Raw genomic sequence first — 27,272 nt, forward strand, 5'->3', positions numbered from 1 at the left:
TTCAAGGATACCTTAACCCATTTGTTGACATGAATTCTCTTAGAGTACTGTTTGCCATAGCAGCATGTAAGAATATGAACATGGAAACCTTTGATGTGAAGACTGCCTTCCTGTATGGAGACCTTGAGGAGGAAAACTACATGGAGATACCAGAAGGATACAAGAACATGGCAAGATATGTCTCCTGAAGAAAGGCATTATATGGCCTAAGACAAGCACCATTGCAATGGAACAAGAAGTTGACAACTTTTCTAAAAGAAGAAGGTCTAAACCAACTAAAATCTGACCAATGCATTTTTAAGAATGATGCCAATAATGTTGTATTTTAGCATCCTGTTGCACNCTCATATTTCAAACTCGCGTATTATATCAGTCTTCCACTATGGGAATCGTTCTTTCTATATTTTGTATATACTGCGTCTGGTGATGTGTCCAGAAGAGAAAGACACATCACAATTTTATTATAGTACATGATGAATATACATTTTAAATCATACAACACATGGTGGCGAGCAGTGCAATAGTTTAATGTAAATAACACACCTGAGGATGGCACAGTGATGCTGAAACATGTAGTGAAGTGACAAGTGAGACTGTGTGCACTAGAAGACGGTCAATACATACACATCATGGATGATGCCAATAGTTTGTTCATGGCCATTCATGTGGATGATGGGATAATCATGGGAGAGGATGCAAGACAAATAGAGGAAATTTTGCTGAAACTGGAAAATCAATTCCAGATAACAAAAGCCACAAATCCAAAAGTTTATTTAGGAATACAAATTGAGAGGCAACCAGATGGGATACATGTCTCTCAAACCAACTATGCAAGCCACATGTTGGAAAAATACATGCAAGAAAGTCGAGAAATGAAAACACCCATGGCCATGACCCCACCAACAAATGACAAAGGAGAAAGTGGCAAAAATGACATAAGATTTCCTTACAGAGAAGCTGTAGGAAGCCTGCTATATATGACTTCTAAAACCAGATCCGATATGGCATTCGCTGTAAGTGTGGAAAGTCGAACCTTGGAAAATCCTGACCAAATAGCTGTTCAAAATGTGAAAAGAACCCTTAGGTATGTGAAAGGTACATGAGATTCAGGAATAAAATATACCTCATCTGACTCTGAAACTGTGAAACTGGAAGCATTTAGTGATGCTGATTATGCAGGGGATGTAAAGGATGGGAAGAGTGTAACGGGATATGTAATTATGATTTCCGGGGGCCCAATATCATGGTGCTCTATGAAACAGAGTATTGTTGCATTATCAACCACTGAGGCCGAATATAATGCAGCAGCTGAGTGCTGTAACGAATTGAAATATCTAAAGACGTTGATAGAGGAGTTGACAGGAAAAAGGGTGGAAGCTGAACTGTGTGTCGACAATCAGAGTGCAATCAAGCTAATAGAATCTGGACAAGTAATGCATAGGAGTAAGCACATAGACGTTAGGTATCACTACATAAGTGAACAATTGAAAGAGAAACTGTTCTCAATCAAATATTGGAACACTGAAACTCAGGTGGCAGACATTTTAACAAAACTGCTATCACCAGAGAAATTTACCAAGTTTAGAGACATTATACTTAAGAAGAAATAAGTCTGATTTTGATAAGACTGAGAAAATTTTAATTACATGTACTAATTTTGTAATCTGAAGACCAGAATTACTAAGTGTTATTCAATTTAACTTTGTAAAACAGCTAATAATGTTGATAACATTTTGAAATTAAGGAGGAAAATGAGAAATGTGTTTATAACATTTTTAAATTAAGGAGGAATGTTGAGAATGTAGTAATGTAAAAATGTTCATGTTGGTAATAGTGATCTATATTCATTTGTTTTTGTTTGTATTATAATAAAAAGTTTCTTCTCATCAAATACGGCTGTTAAGTGATATGTAAGCACGATACAAAGAAAATCAACAAAAATAAGTTTCAAAGGCTTGCTGAGCATACAGAAAACTGTAATGGCCTTCATTTCTGCTGTCAGTTGTAGAGTATTTTATCAACTACTGTACTGTGGGCCATATGTCCATCTGTATAGTGATGATGTGTGTAATCCTGTGCACTACCATGTAATTCACTGGATTGTAGTATTGGCTGTGCCATCTGATGGTGACCAATAATGGCAGAAATATGTAAAGGCAAAACTTCTACTTATCCTTATTACACTTTTATTATTTATTTGTTAATTAAAAGGTGTTCCTGTTCAGGATATTGCTTATAAAAATATTTTAAATGCTGAATTGCAAAATAATTCAAGTTAATCTGTTTCTCAGTGTTCCATACACAGTGCCAAAACAAGAGCTTCATTTGACTTAAATTTATTTCTCAGAGAATGTGAGCCAGACTTTTCCACAAAGAGTCTCCAGCTTATATGGTACTGCACAAAAAACATTACGTAAACAAGTTAGCATCTTGTAAGATTTTCAGGAGAAATTAACATATCTAGTTCTGATAGTGACACCTAGATGTGAACAGGATATTTGTATGTTGTGTGGAAGTGTGTAAACATCCCTTTTGGGTTATACTAAAACCATGAAACTTTTATCAAACCAGTATTGCAAGCTTCATTGTTCTGTGTCATCAAGCTTGGTTATATTAATTTTGAGGGCCATATAGATCATTCTTAGACATTTTGTTTTTATTTAGACATTTGTTCTTGAAATTTAAGATTGAATAAAGTTGAGGTTCATTGAGTAGTTACTGTAAAAGTAATTGTGATTATCTTTAATTATTCTGATTGCATTTGTGTTTTGGTGCGGCAGTCTTGTAAAATTTTGCAGTTATGTTCTAGAGTTTTTCAGCTTTATTGAATAAATCATATTAAGATATGTGGAGTGACACTGTGTCACGGATAGGCAGGAACAGTTCAGAGGAATCTACTGCCTTCATCTTCAGGGTATTATTTCAAAAAGGAATGAAATTCTATTCCAAAAAATAATATATATGTCTTTGTTGTCAAGGAGTATATGTGAAATTTGTTCTATTTTCCAACATTCTGAAAGGCCCAGTCCACAATTCTTTTACTAATGAAAATGAAAATATTGTCGCGTGTTGGGTGTATAACCCGACAAATAGCTTCACGCCCTGTTGAATATAGCGAATTTATTGCACATTCACTCCACACTTATACAATTCACAGTTATACAATCTTAATCTTATACAATTCACTATCTCAATTGCTGTTCAGCTGCATCTTGGCGAATCCATTCAACTGTCTCTGGTGGCATCTATATTTCAACTGCTTGTAACTCGTAACTGGCTCAATACTCACTACTGAATAGTGTTCACTGCTCCTTATTTAGCCTCAGCACGGACAACACAGAAAACAGTTACGTGATAGCTTTCACTGTTGTGTGACGTCGTGTTTACCGATTGCCTAGCAACAGTCACAGCGCGGGCTCCCTTGTTGCGTGACGCCATGTTTACAAAGGCGTTGTTGGGCAACGCTGCCGAGAGTTGTTGATTGCTGCATAGCAACCGCGGTTTCCCCTGTTACGTCACTGAAGGGGAGGGGGTGTTTAACGAGCATTGCGTTGTCCACGTCACACTATGCAATTTTACTTCATTTCTGTAGAATATTGAATACTATAACCAGTACTATTATAAAATAATTGTTTTTGCCACTTTTAAATACATTCCACATTTGTTTGCACTTTTTTCATAATAATATTAAAGATCAGTTTATCTCGTTAAAGTATAAACACAGGGAGGCCCACATCCAGATTCAGCTTTTATTGTTTGTCTCTGTGCCTTCCCTCATTATTGTAGTAATAAATGTTGCTTCCAGTGGAAAATGTTATATGACCACATGTTGATCATGCAATATGTGTTGGCAACTAATGCTGTATCAGTAGATATGTTAAATTGAAAGTGCTGGAGATTTTTTGAGTAGATATAAATAATCCTGTGCACCATGAAGATTAGGATATAGAAAATCAAGTTTTTATCTGAGGATAGTAGTTTTCTGACAGTGGTGGCCTGCGTTAGTTTATGGTGTGCGTGTGCTGCATGAGGTGTGCATGCTGTAAATACTTAATTGCAAATTAATAGGATTCATACTGTGTTTTTGTCAGAGGTGAATTTCTTCTTACAAAAATCGTATACATACACAGGAGCAGAGTTTTGCGTTATTTTCTAGTGTAATTCATATTTATACAGAAGAAAATTTGCTTGTATTTTCTTGTGACGGGCTAATGTCTCGCCTTAATCAGTTTTGTTGATATCCTGAGTTAACCGAGGTTGAAAATTTTATGCAAAATTATTATTCTGAGCAAACAAGTGAAGTAAATTTTTGGATCTGCTAGTTATTAATCTGAGTATACTCATTTCATGCAAGGATTTGCTTCATTTAACCCAGTAGATAACAAAACTTAAATTTAAAAAATAGCCTTTTCTCCACGTACTTTCTAAAGAATATGCAAGCAAAGTTATTAAACCTCTCCAGCACTCTATACAGGCACACCAGTGACATAATTCTAATAAAGAGATTCAGTAATTAGCAGTATGTAGACCACAACAACTTCAAGACTAAACAGATAATTTTCATAAAATTGTCCTTAGCAGTTGATTTAACTTTAAACACAGATGATGAGCAAACATGTTCCAATGATTTCATGCAATATAATGTTATTTATTGCACTCTCTAAATTTTAATGGTGAAAAATCAGGAAAAAAGTTGACTGAATTGCTTGAAATCACACTGATTCAGATGTGATCATGTTTTCTAAAACCTGATGAAATTTCAGTATTTTTAAATATTCATTTGCTAGTTGGTAGCTGAGATAACTCACTTGGTATAGCAACAGGGCATGGCCTGAATGGCTGATTAATTGTGGTACAATTCCTGGCAGGGGAACGAGATTGTTCTCTTCTCCATAGTGTCTAGACTGGCTCTTGTGCCCACCCAGCCTCCTGTACAGTGGGTACTAGGTACACTTTTGCTGAGAGTAAAGTGACAGGGGAATGACGCTGATCTCACTCCTCCAACTAGTGCCAAAGTCAAGAACAATGGAACTGTACTTCCACACCCCCATATGTTATCATGTCACGATGCTTAGTTAATTAATCACAAGGAAAACTTTATTTTTACATTTACTAAAGTGTTGTGATATAAATGCTTATCAAATGGTACATCTGGTTATAATTTAACAACAATCTTTAATATGAAAGTTCCTGTTTTATCATCAGTTGCCTGTTATATTTAATTTTTTGTGTGTGTTTTATATTTCCTACATTTTGCTTTCTGGTAAGCATGTTCTGCTGTTTGAATGTCTGGGATTACTGAAATGTTTCCTGAGGTAAATTAATTGGAGATATTCCTTTCAGATAACATAACTGCTATGAATTTACAATATTCAGCATTTAGCATTGAATATTTCAAAAAATATAATTTAGACAAAATTATTGCTGAATGGCTGTCATATATTTTGAGAACCCTTTTCATGGTTTATTTACTGAATGTTCTGCAGGTAACATATATGCTCCCTTCTTACTACCATTACAGGATAGAGTATGACAATGTCAAGAGTGTAGAAATGTCTCCCCATGCGTGTGTGCTTGCACACACATGTAAGTTGGTGCTGATCCCCCCCCCCAAGTGCTTTTAAAGTCTTTCCAGATTTTATCCAATTCAAATACAGAGTAAGTGTCAGGCTTAATGTATGTGATAAGTCTTTACCAATAAATTGTGGACATCTGTCATTTTTCTGTGAAGGATGATACTGTAAATTGTATGATTCTGTGCAATTTATTACCTGGTAGATGATATTATAAGATATTTCTCTACAGAAATGGATGGGGGTGAATGTATAAAATGTAAAAATAAGTTCAAAGAGAACTGAAAAATATTATATTTAAGCATCCTGTTACACTCACACAATATATGAGACAAACTCCGTCTTAAGTGCAACAATTTAATTGTAGTTCTTCCTTCTTTCCTTCCTCCACACTACATTTAAAGACATTTTAATTTTAAATTGAAGTTTTAAAAAGTGCCAATTTTGGAAATAAAATTGACATGTGTAGGTTAACAAAGATTTTATACATACATAAAATTGAAAAGACTGGTGTTTTAAATTTTAAACTACAGGCAGCGTAGCAGCTACGTAAGAATATACACCTGATGATGGCCATTTAGGGCCGAAACATGTAGTGTGGAGAAAGGAAAGAAGGAAGAACTACAATTAAATTGTTGCACTTAAGATGGAGTTTGTCTCAGTATATAGAACTGATTAAGCCTGCTTTCCTATTGCACTGACCTCCATCCCCGCAAAGTGCCTCAACCAACTATGCTACCATGTGCTCCTGTGTAAACAGTATATTATACATTATTTGTAGGAATGAAAATACAGTGCAAAATTCCATATTACTAGCTCTGGTTTTCAGTTAATTACTGCTGTGACACTGATAGCTAAAGGAAAGTATTCACACAATACAATACAATACAATACAATACAATACAATACAATACACAATAACCTTATTGTTGGGCTACATTCTACAAAAGACAAGTTAGCTTAACAAAAGTTATAATATATTGTTTCAGAAACCTGCATTAGTGCCTCTACTGTCACTTTTCACAGATTTGTGCATCTGTGACATTGTTAATATTCGCTCTAGGATGTTACAAGAGCAAGGTTTGGGTAGCCTCCAGTGGCTGAAGTTTGTACTTTTTTTAATAAAAATTTGTTATCTTCTTTTTCCTCTTCCAAAATTTGAAAGTACACACAGTCACAGAAGAGTATGATGGCATCATAAGTCTGCTGTTTGTTCTTTAAGAAAGAAAAATGGTCTACAAATTAGTCTGAAAAATTATCTGCACAAAACAAATCATAGCTGGGTTATGCCTCACACATGAACAGGTTATAATACGTAACAAAACAGACTGACCCTCTACCAGCTTTCTAGAATTATATACAATACTCAAAATACGTATATAATTTTGGAAACATTTTTCAGCCTGCAAATGGTGTAGGTGATAAAGAAATTGCATTTACTTAGTCCGAATCATGTACTCACTCACCTATGGAGCTGAGCCCTTCTTGAGAAGCCGCCAATTGTGCAGCCACTCAAGAATTTCCCAGCATTTTATGGAACCTGAAGGCTCATTACTGTGTTCAAAAGAGCCATCCACTGGTCTCTATCCTGATCCAGATCAATCCAATCCATACCATCCCATCTTATCTCTCTAAGATCCATTTTAATATTGTCCACCCACCTACGCCTTGGTCTTCCCAGTGGTCTCTTTCCTTCTGGCTTTCCCACCAATATCCTATATGCATTCCTCGCCTCCCCCATTCGTGCTACATGCCTTGACCATCTCATCCTCCTTGACTTGATCATTCTAATTATACTTGGAGAAGAGTACAGTTATGAAGCTCCTCATTATGCAGTTTTCTAATGTCCTGTCACTTAATCTTTCTTCGGTCCAAGTATTCTCCTCAACACCCTGTTCTCAAACACTCTCAGTCTATGTTCCTCCCTTAATGTCAGAGACCAAGTTTCACACCCATACAGAACCACAGGCAAAATTATAGTTTTGTATTACAATATTAAGCATCCTGTGCACTTTATACGATATATGATGTAACTCCATCCTAAGTGCAAACTATATTTATAGGTCTTTCGTTTTGTTCTTCTTTATACCTACATGTTTCGGCCCCTGCCGGCCCCTTGTGTGAGTGCCACTGCTTATCTGTGGCACTCACACAAGAAGACTACACAGAATAACACCTATACAATACTAGAAACAAGAAGAAGGCGCTGCAGCACTATAGACATAGGGCGAGTAACCCTGACATTTTTAAAATTTAAAATTTAGAGAACAAATTTTTAAAGGATTTCAAATTAGAACCGAAGATTTTATAAGTGCTAATCAGGAAGACCTATGTTTTTAAATTTTAAATGTTGTAAATAAGTGCAGTGTAACAGATACGTGAGTGTATACACCTGATGATGGCCGTTTGGGGCCGAAACATGTAGTGTATAAAGAAGAACAAAACGAAAGATGTATAAATGTAGTTGGCACTTAGGACGGAGTTACATCATATATAGTTTTGCATATTCTAATTTTTATCTTTTTGGACAGCAGACAAGAAGGTGAAAGGTTCTGGACTGAATGGTAGCAAGCATTACCTGAGTTCAGCCTCCTCTTAATTTCCTACTGAATCAGATTTTGATTTGTTATCATTGTTCCAAAATATTTGAACTGTGCCACTGTACTTTTGAAAAATAATTTTCACAAATAGAATTTAACATGCCACAAGATTTGTTGCAGCCCTGTGAAGTGTGTACATATTTTGTATAAAACCACTTCAAGTACAGTACCTTTACAGAGAAACTGTACGCTTTGAATGAATCAGTAAGTACAATATTGTACTTTGCCTCTTGTCTTTACTTGCTTTGCTGTAAGATAATTATTATTTTCCTTCCTTAACATTTGTGAAGAAGCTGCAGTATTTTTTTGCTGGTAATATAAATTACAGTATTCTAACAATACAAAGCTTTGTTTCTTTTTTTAAGGCAAAATATATTTTCAAATTAACTTTGAGCCTAACTTGCAGGAAACGTGCTCAAACTCCAATCTGTGATTTTTTTTAAAAACAAATTATTGTAGGGCAATGTAAATCCTTCTTAACTATTTTGCCTTATCCTGGAGGAGTAAACTTTATATTCAGTTGTTTTGTGAACAAGAAAAATATACTCTTATTATGGTAGAAGTATATGTTTATTCTGTTCTGTTCTTGGTGAGAAATGCTGTAGTAGAGAGGTTATTAAGAAATCTTTGTAACTTGAAATCAGACTAAAAGTTATGATTGATCTATTTTGGTTTTGTACAAAAGTGTGTATCTGTGACCTGTAACCTTGTATTCAAATGTGGACTAATAACTTCAAAGGGATGTTATTTTAAACTTTAGTTATAAGTGAATTATACAAATGAAGATAATTCTGGTATTGAATAAATGCTAAGATATAGACAGATCTAACAGTAATGCGAAGAAAGAAGCAACACATTGATGTTCCCATCTCACCTCATGCTTCTGTACTCTGAAGAGAAAGAGTTCTTAACACATACACACAGAACTGTTGAACTAATGCACATACTGGAGTATAGGGCAACTAATGATCCTTAGTACACCATATGGCTCAGCCTCTAACAAAGATGAGTACCAGGAATCTTCCTGGAGTAAAGGGTGGCTGGTGCATATAGCTGACCAACCTCACCACTATCTATGAGCCAATTGTCTAGAAAATGTAGGAGCCTCAATGTCTCACAACTCTACAGGCCTCCACGACTTTTTACAAGGACAGCCTAAAAATGATCCTTAATATGTTAACATATAATTGGGTGCAGGTCTAAATATTGCGTTAGAGTTTGTTGCATCATGGGGCACTAACCTCAATTTGCAGAACCAAGAGTGACATTATTGATGACTGTTGATGTAGAATCTTAAGGTGTTATGTTGAAACCTCCCGTTACTAGACAAAGAAACATGTAAATTAAGTTTAGGACCTGACAGTAAGTACAACCTATTGAAATCTTAACTGCAGATTGTTATTGAAAGCATATTCAGAATCATGATGCTGAAGCCTAGTTTGGTCGAGTTTAAAAAACATGTGTATGTTATATGTATAAACATAATACATATGCACATCTTAGTCCATCAGAAATTTTAGATATTTTATGCATTTTATGCAGTAAAGGTTACAATTTTGTGACTTCAGGAAATTTCCTGTTTATTTGGCTATAGGTTAATCTGTGGAGTACACAACCCTCTGGTTCAAATAAAGGTGTATATTTCTTGACAACTGTTTATCAAAAAATAGATTTCCCATTAATTTAAAGGTACTAATTATAGATACAATAGCCTGAGATAATACTTAGATATATAATTCCTAATAGGAAAGGAAGATAAATATATAAGCCCAATACATGTGCATGCATGCATATATTTGTTAATGTGAACATCACTGTTTAAACATATATACAAATTATAAATTGAGAAAGGAATGCATAATGGAATAGAGGAAACCAAAGTGTTAATGTTTGATTATAAGTAATCTTGAAAATATGTGGCTTGGCACGTTTTCATTATAGTGAGAATTTATTATGTGCATTGAAAAAGGGGTATTCCCTTTTCAAACACAGTGGAAGCTCGCTTAACGAGCACCTCTCATGACGAGTAATTCGCATAACGAGCAAAACAAATTATAAGCAAAAAAATGACTCTCTTAACGAGCGACGTTTCGCATAACGAGTGACTAGAGGGGAAGGCCCGGATTGTGCGCTTGCTACATCAGTCTCTGTTTAGCACTCGTTCCACTAGCATCTTAGTGTCGCTTGTGATCACACATATTTCCAAACTTGTGTTCAGACATATTATTTGTGATTTTTTTTGTGCAAAGTTTAATAACCCTTGCAAAAATGTCCCCGAAGGAAAGCCGCAAAAAGACAGCCCTAAGAGAATAAAAATAACCGTAGAAATGACACGTAAAATCATTGAAAAGCGAGAACGAGGTGTGAGCATGGCTGATCCAGCACGCACATACAATCGGTCTACATCAACGATTTGCACGATTTGGAATTGCATTGTGTTTCACAGTGAGAAGTTGTGGAGGAGAGTTTGTCAGGGGAGGAGGAGGAGGAGAAGGAGGATGAGGAGGTAACAGCAAAGCAACAATCGTCTGGCGCAATAGAGAAATGCTGAAAGCATGGGAAACTGTTGCATCGTACACTGAGAAGCATTGCCCCAATAAGGCAGTGGCTATGCGCACTACAAATTTAATAAACTAATTATTTCGATTTTTTTTTTCTGCAAATCGAATTCGCATTCCAGGTTGGTTCATTCCGCATAGAAGAAAAGATGAAGATGATTCATGATCCTTAATAATGTATATATAATTTTCTTTGAATAAACGTTAAACATAAAATTTGTTGAGTATTTTTTTTTGGAATGGAATGCATTATCTTAAATTACATTAATTTATATGGGAAAAATTGTTTCACTTAACGAGTGTTTTGTATTACGAGTAAGATTCTGGAACGAATTATGCTCGTTAAGCGAGGTTCCACTGTAGTCTATAAATAACTATGTGAAATATATGTGTATATACAAAGTTCATGTTATTATACAGGCATGGCAGAGCAGGTAGTGCTGGGATAAAGTTAAGCTGTACTCACTTCTGAGTACTAAGCATTAATATTTAGTTCCAGCCTCAGAGGGCTTTGACCATTCTGACTGAAGTTTTTTAATGATTTTTTCGAGACTGTCCAGGTGAATTCCAGGATAGTCCTTTGAAATAGGCAGCAAATGCTTCTGCAGCATGTTCATCAAGCATGATTTTCATCTAACGTCATTTGACCTAAATAACTGCTGCAGTTGGTACAGCATTTTTATATTATCTACGATCCATCCATCCTTCTGTCTGTCCATCTGCCCGTCCATTCATCCAACTCTGAGTGCATGGGTAGCTATAAGCAAAGCTTTTATTGTTAATTATGTTTGGGAATGCTTACATTAGTTTTGCGCAGAGCTGTAAGGACTCAGACTAGTCAAAAGGCAGCTACTCACATTTCCCATTAAGTAGATTGTAAACTGAGTAGTAATTGGTACTAATTATTCTTTGAATAATCATATAAAGAGAATGCTTTATACTGAGTTTCACTGGAACTAGATCTTTTAAGTGAAATGTTGATTGTAAGAGAATTATTAATATGTATTGTTACAGTAGATGTCAAGGCACAGCTCTAAATGAGGTGTGCATGACACAAATTGCAGAATGTAGAGCTATGAGGAAAATTGTTATACACATGCTAAAATATATATATATTTTTTTTTTGTTATTAACTGATGCTGCTCGAGACTGTATAGTGTTGATGGTAGGACAGTTAATGAATATGGAGCAGTTGGTGGAATGATAGTTGGCAGGGGAAACCAAAGTGCTCTGAGAAAACTTGTCACAGTGCTTCTTTGTCCATGAAATGATTATTGGCTTTATTCCATTCCTCCCAGATCTTAATACCACAGATCAAACTATGATCACTCATACCTGTTCACATTTCACCAATAGAACTATCTATACTGTATGAGGTTTTTCAAGGATTTACTCTTTTTCTTCATTACCCCCAGGAAACACCAGGAAAATTCCTTAAAGAGGCCATGCCTTACTTTCTCCCAGGTCCTACACTTTACATGTGGTATTGCTATAAATGTGTATTGTTTAAGAATCTAATGAATGACAGAAAATAAGCAAGTTGGCACTTATGTGTTTAGAATGTTCTTATTTCTCACATTTTTAACAGTCTGTTTTAAGTTGGCATAAAATATTTTTTATTCTGAAAGTACTAAAGCTCCATTGTGATCATATGCATAAAGCAGAGATTGATATAAGCTTCAGCACTGCTGAATAAGTTGATATATCGATGGAAGTCTGCCAGAGTGGCGGACCAAAATACTTTATCCTAATCATGAATCCTCTATCTGTGTCACATAGCCAGAAATATTTTGTTTAAGTTCATACTGTGGTGAATATGTTCATTTATTCATTTATTCATTCATTCATTCATTCATTCATTTATTCATTTCCTTTATTTTCCATATATCCATACAGGTAAAAAACCTAGGATGTGGAAATAGTCCCTTTGATAATAGATGTGTCCAAATACATATAATAAATTACATGAGTTACATAATTAAAATCACATACATTAGTCAATTAGCATAGACAATAAAATAAAGAATAAAAAACGTAATACAATTTTAATTAATAAACATAATTTAAAAATAATGTTATTATAAAACTTAAAATTAATACAATTTCATTTAAATTATCTAAATTAACTGAATTAAATGCATTGTAAATTTACACACTTATGACCAATTATCTTTCCTTCTTTCTTTCTTTATTTAATTTTCCCATAAACCAAAATACATTGATACAGGACTCGTCATTTCACAATACTATCAGCAAAAAACATATACAGGCAATTATACAGGCAAACAATATATATAAATCATGCTTATCAAAACGAAAGGCTGCATAAAAGTCAAGACAAAAGATTACATCAAACACGCAAAAAACCGTATCAGATCAGCAATCAGATTGTACATTATTTGTAAGAATGTTGATGACATTCTGGGGAGAAGTACATGGTTAATAAATAGTCTAATAATAAGTTATATATTATGTTGATGCATAAATAAATATGTGTGTGTGTCTAATCATTTTCCTGTAATCGATCGGCTCAGCCTACAAGAATAAAATATATGGATAATTTAGAACTGCACATAGCACATTAGGTATGTAGGGCATGGCACACATCTGCAGCACTGCTGTTGAGCTGTGTGTAGAACAAGTCTTGGTGTAAATGGCATGGTAGAAAATAACCATGTTGTGTTTAATGCGTGGATGCAGTCTCATTTCAGTACAGTCTGCTTCAAACTACACCTTATGCATAAAGTTCAAGATTCACTTTTTTGAGCTTTCTTGTTAAATGAAAATTCTGGAATGGTTTTTAGATCTTCATCTTCATCCAGTCCCATCATATTATGATTCTTCACCATTAACCTAAGATTAACAAAATAGATAAAGAAGTAGCCACTTGTTACTCATGAAATGGGAAAATGTTATTGTATGGATCTTTGTTCTCATGAAGAAGAATTCTCAGCATAAAGCTCCCTGCATAAAATTTGATATTATTTCATTTTACTCTTATGAACTATTTTGTGTAGGCTAGTTAGTGCAAGGAAACTTTTTCTCATGGACATGTAAGACTTTTACAGAGTGTAATGTCACATAATATTGTACTTGCTACAATTTTTCCTAAAATCATAGAACTATATATGTTTTAAAAATATTTAGGCAAAGCAATTTAGGCATTGAGTAGTCAGTAAATAATTGTCACAAAGACAAAACAACTCCACCCAGTGTGACTATTGAAGTTTTTACTACTTGAAAACTTAATACCCTTACATGTTTCGGTCCCTATAGACCATCATCAGAGGGACATCTATACTTTTTGGAAACTACTATCACAATGGAAGGTTTGAGTGTTAAAATACATACATGGTGTTTTTACAACACAGCATGTCATGAACAAACACAGGATGAAACCAAGAATCTGCTTCTCAAGATAGACAGGCGGCACAAGTTCAGCCCCAATGAAGAAAAATGATAGGAGAAGGGACATGAACCTACTTGGTTTATAAATTTCAGCTTAAATAACAAAGTTTTAAAAACTTTAATATACCAAGAAAGCTGCTCTAGTTGTGGAAGAGTTGGATTTTGTATATATTGTGCATTACAAACATTGTTATGTACTAAGGGTGTTCCGTATATAATGCCTCCTATTTTTTTTAAAGAAAACTACAACAGATACAGAAATCATAATAATGCAGTTAAATAGAGCAAGATTTCAGCTACTTACAGCTATTTTTCCACGTTATCACCATCATTCGTTATGCACTTTTGCCATCGATGAACAAGAGCCTGTATGCCCCGCCCATAGAAGTCTGCACCAGCAGAGGCTAGCCACTTTCTTACAGCTGCAATGACAGCATCGTTGTCTGGAAAATGTTGCCCACGTAGTCCGTCTTTCATAGGCCCAAAGAGATGGAAGTCTGAAGGTGCTAAATCGAGGCTATAAGGTGGATGTGGTAGGACAGTCCAGCCAAACTTTGCAATGTGCGTGGTGGTTGCCAAACTGGTATGGGGTCTAGCGTTATCGTGTTGCAAGCGAAAGGTTGTCTGCCTGCCTGTCTCTGGCCTGACTCGGGAAATACGGGCTTTCAGCTTAGTCAGTGTCGTCTTGTAGCATTCAGAATTGACAGTCCCTGGTCATTATCTGCTGATCTGTTCGGATGAGGCGCTGTTCATTGTGAGGAGTNTGCACGACAACCAAACTAACAGTAGATTGGCAGGAAGGTTCAACTTTTACTACAACACCACCAACATCCAGCTCAGACTTTACATATTAACACAAAAAGATAGTAGGCATTATATATGGAACGCACCACGTATACGTATTTTAACACTCAAAACATCCATTGTGATAGTAGTTTCCAAAAAGTGTAGATGTCCCTCTGATGATGGTCTATAGGGACCGAAACATGTAAGGGTATTAAGTTTTCAAGTAGTAAACACTTCAATAGTCACACTGGATGGAGTTGTTTTGTCTTTGTAATTTGTTAGTATGATGGACCAGAATGAAACAAATGAAAATAATTGTCAGTTTATAGCATACAATTTCAGTTCAGCACTTATCTTCATAATGATGAGAAAGAGAGAGAGAGTTCTTTGTTATGCTTCTTATGGCAGCTTTAAAGAGAAACAGAACTGAAGAAAGTACACACCAGAGATAGAAGGGGATTGGGGTGCTAGCAGTTTTAAATTTATGCAAGTATAGATATGAAACTATAAAATGTTTCAATCTGCTTCTTTATAACCAATCATATGTTTAAATCAAAATATATTTTCTTATTGCATATTTTGTGTAAAATTTAGCCTAACTAGAATTAAATATAGCAAGCAGTAAGAGGTAAATTTGTACAATAAAGAAAGTAGAAATTGATGTCATTCAAAATTACAAGGCTCATCATTATTTTGCCTGAATTTGAATGGCAAGGATGATGGCATTGGTAATGTAGGTGGCCTACAAAGAATTATGACTCTCATGTTGGGATTCATGAAATTTAGCCATTGGGTTTCAGACTTGAGGGGTGCATGCATACTAAGATCATAAGACTTTTTACTTCAGCACACATTTGTATTCAGAATTAGAAAATTATTGTTACTTAAGTTACAATCATTTATGTCCTGTGTATAGTGTTATGTCACAAGTTTATTTTAACATCTGTTGTTTGATGATACAGTTACACTGTAACCACAAATAGCTAGGTTGCTGATGTTCCTAAAACTCACCACCATTACAACCACTAAGGTGACTGCATAAGTTGAAAACTGTGTTCTTTCATCCATCCAATATAATTAAATTAATTAAGGCATCTGATTTTATTACTTTTTCTTCCTTAAATTGCATATTATTGTGTGTGACAGTAGTTGATCATCCAAACTTCCATTTGTATGCCTCCTAGAGATATGAGTCTTTGAGCTGGTGAAATTTTTGCAAGTGTAATACAATGGTGTGTGTGAGCCATGATAGCAGCGTCAGTAAAATGTGTCTAACTATGGTGGGATTGAATGGAGTTTGATTTCTATCAGGGACACAGGATGTTCTCTTCACCATTATGCTTAGAATGGACCAGGAGCCCATCTGATAATGGTTCTTTTCCTGGCTTGAAGACAGCAGCATACTGCATCCATCTATCATTAGTATTGAACAAAAGAAAGCTTTGGGCGCTATCTCCACATTCCATATACCTTTCATGGCATGGAATTATGCACAGGAATAACCATTGCCTCATATGCTATTTTCTCATGCAGAGGACATGATTTCATCTATAAACACAAAATTGATCAGTGAAAACTTAAAATTCACTTTCCTCCCACTATTTACATAAAAAGTGAATTGTCAGTGGTACAAAGATTGTTCTTGGGGGGGGGGGATACTCATTCTCAATGAAGCACTGAATGATCTTTTACTTATGTGACTACTGTCACATGACTTTAACACTTTTACAGTAATATCACAGGTTCGTAATTAATACATTAATCATAACTCTGATGAAAAGGTCTTCCATGCAGTTTTCTGTCACAAGTCTCTCGTGAGACTCAGATGTCATGTCTTTGGATCTCATCTGTTGAATCCCTATGACTGTCATCAGGTCTCAGTCAGCAAACTAATTTACTTTACTCACCATGTGGGTTTTCTGATGGCATAAATGCTGGGAAGGCACATTAGACCATTGTTGGTCACTGTGCTAGTGTGGTCAGATGCTTGCTTCTTTATGATTCTAATTATGCAGTTAATCATTTATCATTTCTTCAGAATTAATGTTGTGTGGGCATTAGAGAGAAAAATGTCTCTTATGAATTTCATGCAATTATGAAGAGAGTTGTAGGCCCTTTTTTTTATTATATAATGGAATTAATTTGTAAGGTGAACTGATGCAAATTCATGGCAAAACTATTATATTGTAGTATGTTTGTAAGTACCATATGATAAAATTTATTATCCCAGTGTAATAATAAAGTCTATTAATATTCTGCTACAGGTGAGCTTATGCACAGATATGCATACTCCAGTAGTGGCCTATAACTTGTTACAGCTAACTACGTGGAAAATTCTGGTAGCAGTACAGGTTTCAAATGCTGGAATATAACAGTTATATTTGATCTCATAACAATGATTCTCTTAAAGAACATTCTGGGGATCACATAGCGGTAGAAATTTGGTTAAATCACTCAGAAACTTTTAAATTTGAGAAACTGCTGATTTATATCAGTCCTTTTAAAATTTCAAAAGCATGAGCTTAAGAAGAGAATTCACTGGATCTTAATTCTTCATCCATTTGACTGTTTTCTTTTCTTTTCATAACATCAGATGAAATTTACATTTACTTCGGCTCTAGTGATGGCTGTTCATTAAACAGTGAAAGAAAGCCTCGTCCTACCCTTATGAACACTGCTGTAGCATGATACCTAATATCAAGCAAATGTATTAGAGTGAGACTGCATGTATGTTTAATAAGTCAGATACATTAATCAGATGTAATCAGAACTTGTAATCTGCTATACCTGACTGTTTATAATGTGGTTGATTCCAGCAAGCATACCTTGCAACTACAGTGGTCCAAAAGATGAAACGGATGGCTCTAAGCAGCACCAGTAGCTCTGGTCGCAGTCCAACGCCTGCTGACAATGGTCCAAGTCCACAGAGACCTGGTTCTGACCTGAATGGGATGCAGCCTCCTCAGAATGACTAACGCCTACCCTCCTACCGCCTACTTATGTGTGCGACCACCCCATCAGATGCTGCGAGTGTATGGTCACTTGTTACGTGTATTTTAGGCCACTTTATTGTCAGACACTACATCTCTGTTTAAAGGCCTTAAAATGTTGTACATTTTCCCCATCTGTTCTCAAAATGATGCATGTTGGTGCTTTGTGAACCTTTGTCTTTGTATAGCACATTTTGGTGGGACAAGACATGGGAGTTCCCAGTTTTCATTGTTGGTTTTGCATTTGGTTGGCTGCCCTACGTTCACTGGGTTTGTGTAGCATCATATTTGCGACATCTTCCATGCTCTTCTCTTCAATCTATGCGGAGTCTGCTCTCCATTTGTTGGATGGAAATATATGTAAAGAATATTATATATACATATATAAAGAGAAATATAGATATGTACTTGTTATCAGCATGTTGTTATGCCAGTAATAACATGTCTGAATAGTAATATATTGCAAAAACATACACTCTTTATTTCTGCTGCCATGAACTTATCATATCTGGGGCTGTGCACAATATGATGTCATTATTGATATAATTATTTTTGTTAATATTACACAATAATTGAGTAAAGTCTTGGTTTGGTTTGTTAAAAGTAATTGAATATTCTAGCCAAATATTTTATAAAATATTTAATTATAGAAAGTACCTCATTTGTTGAATAATTGGAAATATTGGAATAACAAAACATCTAGGATAGTAATTTAGGTTTTCTGAAACTTATAGCCTAGGCTTTTAAGGTATGTTTCATTCATAATTGACAAGTTGAATCTGGTCACCTGCAGTCCACTGAAATAAACCTAGAAGTTTAGGTTAAAATTTAACTTCTTATATTGTCATTGTTGTTGTATTGTCCTACTAAGCTATTCCATATCATCAGCATCATCATCATCATCATCCTCATCATCATCATCAATAATCATAGCATCCTTATACATCCTTATAATACATTCATATTCCTGTTCTTTCTGTTAATGTTGGTAACACAGAGTTCTCTTGAAAATGCATTTGTCATATGTATTAGTGATAAAAATATAACATATTCCCCCAACAGAAAATTATCAGTGGGCTTCCATGGATGTAAATGACCCCTGATACGAACAACTTATATTCATACCACCATCTCTATTCTTCTTCTTGTAGCTTTAATAACTTGTTTCCAAAATGTGGAATGCATTATTTTTGGTAACAAGTAATATATTAGTATAATTAGTATTTGCTCTGATTTTCAGTTTGTGACATGCTGGATTACACAGATGTATGTTGTGCCATGTTGCTGGTATGAAGATGTGTTGATAGATCTGGACAGTAAAGCATAACATGAAATATTCTTTTATTATAGAATATACAGGTATCTGATGTTTGAGGACCACTGATATAAATTAACTAGTTAAATTTCAAAGGCAACTTCTTCCTCCTCCATTTATTCAGTACTGCTTCTGTCCCTCTTAAAAAATTTACTCTGGCAGAATCAGACGGTATAGAAACTGGCCATAACCTGGCATGGTTTTAATTTGTTAGGTGATAAACTCATTTAGATGCTGGGGAGAAGGTACTTCTAGAAACAGACACCAAAAATAATAAGTACTGTATATGTTCATGTCTCAGTTTTAGTACAGAATAATATTTTAATAGAATTAATAGCAAGTCTCTTGAAAATGTGGAAGATTTTAAGTACTTGGAAAAAGCAGGAACAAACTAGACTTATATACAAGATGAAAGTAAGGTAGGATTAAATCTGGAAATGCATGATACCACTGAGTTTCGAATTTTTATCTTCCTGACTCCACTTTAAAGCCTAGAGGTTAAAATTTCATAGAGGTGTAACTTCACTAATGGAATTTGAATGCGAAATGTGATCTCTTACTATAAGAGAAGAACAAAGATTGAGGTGAACCATCTGTTAACCATCCAAGCCTTGTGGTTCTGTATCGTATATACCACCTGAACTAATATTGCATTCTGTCCACAAAATGTATTCATATGTTTCATATGGTTCTCACAGTAAACAGCAACTGTTTCCCTAAACAGCATTAACTGGTTGATCTTTTGTAACATAGATATAATGTGCTTTCTTCAAGATACAAACTGAATTTTTATATTTATATTAAAGAAATTCAGTCTTTAAGGAGTATATGTGGACTTAATAAGAATCATGTAAGAGAGGAATGGAAAAAGTACGTTGTGAGAGCTTCACAGTATTCACTCATCATCTAATGAGATTAGATGGGCATAAGATATAGCACATATAGGAGAAAAAGATTCTTTCATTAACAAAACCCCATGGGGGGGGGGCCTGGGCACAGGTGGAAGGATAGTGTTGAAAATGGCACATCTTGGAGAAATATGGAGTTGGTATGAGTAGTGGATTTAATTAGTTTGTGAATGCTCCAGTAGCATACTTTGATGAATATGGCGATGAATATTTCAGTTTCATAAAATCAGCTAAATTCCTAACTGGTTGAATATCAGCTGCTGTAGCATGGTGCTAGTGAACTGAAATGTTTAATACCTATAAATGGAAGCATTACATTTTATTCAGTGGATTTTGGTAAGATTTTATTGGTGACATTTTCTTTCCAGACGTGTAGTTTGAAGTAATTACTGCAAAATTTAGATGACAAATTTGTAAGCTCAACTAATCTGCTTTTTATTAGTATGTTTATGTGTATGTGTATACACATTTAGATTTGGTTTTTACTGATCAGATTATTTCTGAATTTATTTGTGTCCCCAAAATACTGAGACTTGTGACATGTACAGTTCCTGTCTCCTATTTTCCTCTGATTAGTTTTAATGGTCTGATGTATAATATTACGATGTTTTGATATTTTCAATATTTCAGTGCAATACATACTCTTTCATATTTTTGGTATAATTTTTTTTTGCATATTTCAGTACAACGATGATGTTACTTATGAGCTAGATATTGATGATTTGTAACAAAATTTGAGTACTGTAGCACTAATCATATCAGGAATATGTGTACTATACAGTAGCATGTGACAGCAGTCTGTGCTTCATACATATAACTTTAAGAAGATAAAATGGTCATAAATCTTGATTTGGCCAAGAAAGCCCTGAGGCCCAGAAGGTATTGCAGTGTACAGACTGCCATCATTTGAGTGACAGTTACATGAATATTCTGAATTAGAAGCCTTCTTAGAGAATGTCTATGATCTCTGTTACATTGGTATGAGCTTTAATTTTTCAAGTTGACATTCCATAGAAATAGCCTAAAATATTATGTCCCACTTCAAATGATCTGAAAACATAGCCATTTCATTAAGAAAACTGGTAAAAAAATACTCTCATAATACTTAGAAAATATAATACAAACACTGTAACTCTTCCTAATACACGGGTAGTCTACTGTTACTGTCCATCCTGCCTGCATGGTAGATGCTCCGGATCATTGGGCCATTAGTAACAGAAACATGAAACTGAATATTAAGCTGGTTTTAAGGTGTTCTCTAGTAATTTCGTGTATGATTACACTTTTAATGTAGTCATGCAGTTTAGTTAACAATGTTCATTTATGTATAAGTTTTCACATACGAAATCAAACTGAAGGAGAGTATGTATTTCAGTCTGTGACTGCAGTGTTCACAGTGGCCTGGAATTTAAGGCAGCATCATACGTATGATTTTTACATGCAAGTTATACAGGTGGACTCCTACACATTGTGGGTGTTATATTTTCATGTTATTTGGGGAGCAAGTGTCGGTAATTAAGATTTAATTTAAAACAAATTGAGATTTTTCAGCAGCAGGTATGCTGTGTAAGATCTTCAGATTTTGCATGTTTTCTGAATTGTATGTAAATGCCAATTCCAAATGTGTGAGGAAAAACTTGTATCTGCCATGAACTATGTAGAAACCTGAATTAATGACTTCGTTTTCACATTATCAGGAATCTTGAATTATATTCTTTTAACAGGGAATAGTAATGTTTCAAGAAACATGATTTCATGAACTTTGGTAAATATATAATGCCAGCTGTCCCAGTGAGGAATAGTGTACGTATTTAAGTTTTGATACTTTTAATATTAAAGGAGAAAATTTGTAACTTGTAGGACCATAAAAAGAATAATCTATTTTTCTTGAACTTTGGCATTTTTAATGTCACTGACATGAGATTCATTGCTTTGGTGGGTGCTGGAGTATTACTTTTCACTGGGACAATTGATCTGATGTGTGTCTTAATAGGACAGCAGCATGTCATAAAAATAAAAATTAAAACTGTCACATTTCCTTCAACCCTGACATGTACAATATTTCCATGCTTTTGTACTTTGAGTGGTCTTCTTTCAGTTCTTCAGTCCATATCTATATTGTATTTGTGCTATTAATATGACCTGTTTCATGGTTGTGGGCCTAGTTTGCATGCCTGAATATTGTACTTCAAAATTTGCAGAGTGAATGAGCATAATGCTTAAAGGAGTGCAAATTCAAAAGAAATATGAAAGAGTTGCTTAAAATCAACAATTTAAATGCTGTAATGTGGTGATGGCATAACTCATTTCCATGATATTAATAGGTAAGTAAATATACTCTTCTGTAAATTTACTTTGTTAAAATATGATTGTATTTTTTGTCTAGTCATATCTGCCAGCAAAGACTTTAGTATGCAACATGAATTATCAAGTCAGTCTATTCTTACAGTTTTTGATAAGTTATGCTAAGTATTTAATAGTTTCAGTGGACCAAGTTGATACTAGGTCCTGCTGATGAACTTTACAGCATCTCTTGGACCAGAATTGGTAGTCTTGTTCTTAATTTTTAAACGATACACTTGTTGAACTGTCCTGAAAGGCTGTGCCTTTTAAATATCTTATTCCAAACTGTAACTACAATAAGGGAAGTGATTCCAGATAGTGACACAGCAAAGACCAGATCTGTCTACCTAAGTGCTTTAGCACATGGTTGGTTGTAATGAAGAAAGAATAAGAAATAAAGTTTAATGTTTTAATATATTTTCAGCAAGAAGCTATTTTGAATACATTCCTTTAGGCTAGGAACATGAGCAAAAACCTAATCTGCACAGGTGTCTCTTGGTAGCTAGAAATAAATGTGAGTTGGAACTTGATGTGTGATATTGATGAATGAGAGTCAGAAAAATATGTATCAGTTAACATATCACATGAAATGAAAATCAAGATAAGATAGTTCAAATACTAAGAGTCAGGTATGTCTGGTATGGCTGCAGTCAAACATGCACTCTTTAATGATCAGCAACCTCTTGTCTTCCTCAACATGATCATTCTTTTCTCTGATAATATTTAAACATGATAAAGGGAACGCTGCTTTTGCTTGTAAATTGTAATGGACATGGACAACATGATTACAGTACATATTAAGGACTGATTGCACACTGTAAGGATGGGTATCACATGAACCTTTGCTTCTGGAGACAGTGAAAGATGCAGTTTAATCACTATGATCATAATTACTGGATACATAGTTTTGACTCAGCACTATATTCTTATGTTTTTTTAGTGGACAAGTTCTGTAAATTTCCCTGTTCTGTATCTTACAGACTATTCATAATTTTGTACAATATGAACTAATGAGCTTTGTTCGCCAACATCAGTATTAAAAATCATTAGTATGCAGAAGTATTAACTGTCAGACTGGTAGGATTGACTATACAGTCCTGTAATTACACTTGGGCTTAATGAGTTTCTTGACTTTCTCCACTGTCTTATATTCTAAAAGGAATACAGGATCTGTTTCCATTCGCAGGTGCAAGGGTGGACAAGTACAGAAACTATAAGGAACTGGTATGTGTGATATGTTTCACACATCTGATCACCCAGCGTAGCTTGGAAATTTCTTCCCTGTGATATCGCCTTTGCATGAGTGAGGTTAGCAACATACATGGAAGGATGGCAGGATCTGATAGGCTCTCCATGTGTATCCATAATTTTCATTTGGGGCTTCCTGTACTGCTAGGTAGACATGAAAATTTAGGTTTTCTTCTGTATCAGTATTTTTGGATTTAGTTTTTCTGATTTTGTTTGATGGCTTTATTTTTTATTTCATTCTATGTCTTAGTCATAGGGTCTTCGTGCGTATTTTCGGAATCTTCTATTGTAAATTTTCCATTTCTCTCCTGCTGAAAAAATGTAATACCAGGTGCATATATAGATGTTAGCTCTGTCTGTTAAATCCAAATGAGTAAATTCTTCATATATTTGAATTTGGAAGAAAACAGATGCAGTTTCCAAAACAGTACGGTCTTTTTAGAATATTAGAAGATGACATAGTTCAGAAACTTAGTAGTCTGGAGTGTAGTGCATTATAGTTGGAATGCTTTGGTTTATACTTAGCATTGTAATTAATTAAGGAAAAGACCAAGAGAATTTGAAAATTTTACAAATTATTCAGTGTGTTCAAGAAGTCACTTCAGAGTTTTGGAAGGCTGTATGTTTGTGATCACTATGTGTGTTACACAGAATGAAACACTGAAATGAAGGTTCTGTGAAAGTATTTGTTAGTAAATTTTAATGTGTATTCCTTCATGGTATGACTGATTTCCATTCGTGCATCACCTTTGGTGCTTTTGTTTTCACAGCTGCAGTGTCCCATTCTTTTAGTTCATCTATGTTGGCCACCTTTTCACTAGACGTGTTCATGACTCTTTTGACATAAGCCCCCAATAAAGAGTCTAAGGTCATCAAATCATAGGAAGCCAAGTGATTCCTGTGCGAAGGAAATCTCTCATTGAGTACTTCATGAATAATGTAGCTTGATGAATTAGTACTTTATCTTGCTAAAATTTTTCAATTTAAGTTTTCTTACAGATGCAGAAAGGTGGGTTTCTGCAGCACTTCAAGATAAATTTTTCCAGTGATCATGGCACTTCCAGAGGAGAAAAGTCATATAACTAGGCCATACCATAAATTGATTTTCAACAGAGGAACACATTGCTTTACAGTTGGCAAAACTTCTTGAATTAACCTTCATGTTACTGTTTTGTTTTTGTCAGTATGCATGATGGTTAAGAATGTATAGGCTTCTAAATCTTAAGTGATTTTCTGGATAGCCTTCTATATACATATGGAGTAGTATTTCAAGTTTATTAACCTTTATCTTATTACATTTAAAGTTCACATGTGATCATCCATTACAATATCTGAAGGTTAATAAATGAGCTGTAGAACTATTACAGATTAAACAAAGACAGTGGGCTCCATATCTCACCAGGAAAAGAATGTCTCTCCCATCTTCCCTCTTCTAGGGAAGTGGGAAGATTAAGTCATACATGCATATCCTAAATATTATATCAAGAAATTATCATACTCCATTTTGATTCTTTCAGGATTAAGGATGATCATAGTTGTTATTATTATTGGCTTATTTAATGATCCTTTCAGTTGCTACGGTTATGTAATGTCAAATGATAGGATTAGTGAGTAAGGAATTAGAAAAAATGTGAAAGGAAGCAGTATGGCCTCCTTTAATACGCTATCCTGACATTTGCCTGAAGGAAAAAAGAAAACCATATAAAACTCCACTCAGGATAGCTGGTCAGCAGTTCAAGATTTGAACCTGGGACCCTGAATACAAAGAGGAGTGCTAACAGTTTGACTGCAACATTCAGTATCATGATTGTTATTTACTTTAGCATATTATGTGTAATTGTGGAAATGAATATGGTATTTTAAAATAAATATGCCAAAATGTGGGTAACAGAAATGAATTCAGCATGAGAAATTATTATTTGAAACTATTCTCTCTATATTTGATACCATATTTTCAGTGTATTAAGTATACTAGGGATCCTTATGGAAATAGTATTGCATATCAGATATTTCATCTCTAGTTATGTAAGTGCATACCGAGAAGCTGTTGCTGCTTTGAAATTTGGTGCATTCATACTTACAGGGAAGCCAGCGGCTGAGTGAGTGGCATGAATTATTTGAGACTCTTGAGCATGTAACTTAATTTTACATTGTTTTCAAAAGAAATTCTAGTATTTAGAGGGGACAGTTAATGAATATCTTTAACATGGTGATCATCATCCCATCATATTTGATGCTATATAACCAGTGAAAATGATGCAGAAATGTTAATTACCTGCAAATTAGTCAGTCATAAAACTTCCAAATAAAGGAGTCATAATTCATCAGAAAGTATTTCTTCTTATAATAAACAACTTTTGACATATACATTTTCCTTAAGCATTTAGCTCAGAATTGCACAGCATATTTCTTCTATTACTACATTACTGTATTTTTCATTTGTAGTTTATAAAATGTGAGAGGTTTCCGAATATCAGCTCTTCATGCAAAAAGGAAATATTCTCAACTGAAGAGGAGGGCAAATCCCTAATCCTCCTTTCTGAAGCTGCCATATTTTAATGTCGACTGAGAGACTGTTGTTTCCCTCATAGTGTAAGATCAGTAATGTCATAATCCTTGAGTGATAATGCTTTTATGTTATTCAGTAATTCCTTCTGGTGTCCCATTGATCATGGCCTATCTAAAATGTCATGAATAATTTTGATTTGTTAATAGTGGTGAGGGTTTAAGAGCTGTGTGTTCTTCATCTTGTATATAATGTTAATAAAAACAGTTTGACTCTTCTGTGATTCTCTCTTAAATTGTGAATATTGGTTGATTGTAGTCGAATTATTTTGTCAATATTTTGTGCTTAAAGCTATTAAAGCCTGGCGACAGGAGACATGCTACTGGGGTATGATTTGGTATCAGTAATTCAATGCCATAAAATATTAGTGAAAAAATTCTCAACTGAAAATTGTACATCCATTGTTTTCTGTTAATTTATTTCTAATATCATTATTAAAGTTGAAAGTGAGAATGAAAAACTTATTCTTCCTCTATTTTTGTGGCATAAGTGTCTAACAACACAAACATAATTCCTTATACCACACATTCTGTTATTATGTAATCGTGTAGGATGTATTAACATTTCTATAAAATTTGATTTAGATTATTAAGTGAAATGTTTTTCCTATAGTATGAGATTGTGCAATTTTAATATGTAAAGTCATAAAAAGTAAAAAATCCAAAGAATTTTTACTAATCTTATGAAGTCATATCTATTAACATCCCTAATTGTAGTTGTGTCTCTAATTATCCCAAACATATCTTTCTGCGTTTAGTAATCATCATTGTAATATTTGTAAGTTCTGAGGTTTTCACAGATGTGACAGTATGGATTGTAATCTCCTGGGTTTTGACATCATGTAATCATTTAGATGGATACTAACGTTTTGAAGGAACTTGCAGCCTTGAAGTTTATAGTTACAGAAACTGGCTTAGTTATACTTTCACATTTCCTTCTTAAGGGGACCATTTTCTTATTCTTTATTAGTCAGGAGA

At 34.5% G+C, this 27,272-nt stretch overlaps 1 protein-coding gene across 3 annotated transcripts in view; it reads left to right on the top strand.

The window, feature by feature from the left end:
* Positions 1 to 26,518, top strand: part of LOC111873203 (calcium/calmodulin-dependent protein kinase type 1) — a 310,803-nt gene extending 284,285 nt beyond the window's left edge. For 2 of the 3 annotated variants that reach the window (XM_023867716.2, XM_023867718.2), the window contains one exon: positions 17,742 to 17,908. In XM_023867716.2, coding sequence (XP_023723484.1) covers positions 17,742 to 17,806 — 65 coding nt within the window. In that variant the 3' untranslated portion in view covers positions 17,807 to 17,908. Of the gene's footprint in view, positions 1 to 17,741 lie in introns of all 3 variants that reach the window. The other variant, XM_023867717.2, reaches the window with a different exon arrangement.
* The last annotated feature ends 754 nt before the right edge of the window (positions 26,519 to 27,272 follow it).

Source organism: Cryptotermes secundus, unplaced genomic scaffold (genome assembly GCF_002891405.2).
Source record: "Cryptotermes secundus unplaced genomic scaffold, Csec_1.0 scaffold540, whole genome shotgun sequence".
NCBI classification, from domain to species: domain Eukaryota; kingdom Metazoa; phylum Arthropoda; class Insecta; order Blattodea; family Kalotermitidae; genus Cryptotermes; species Cryptotermes secundus.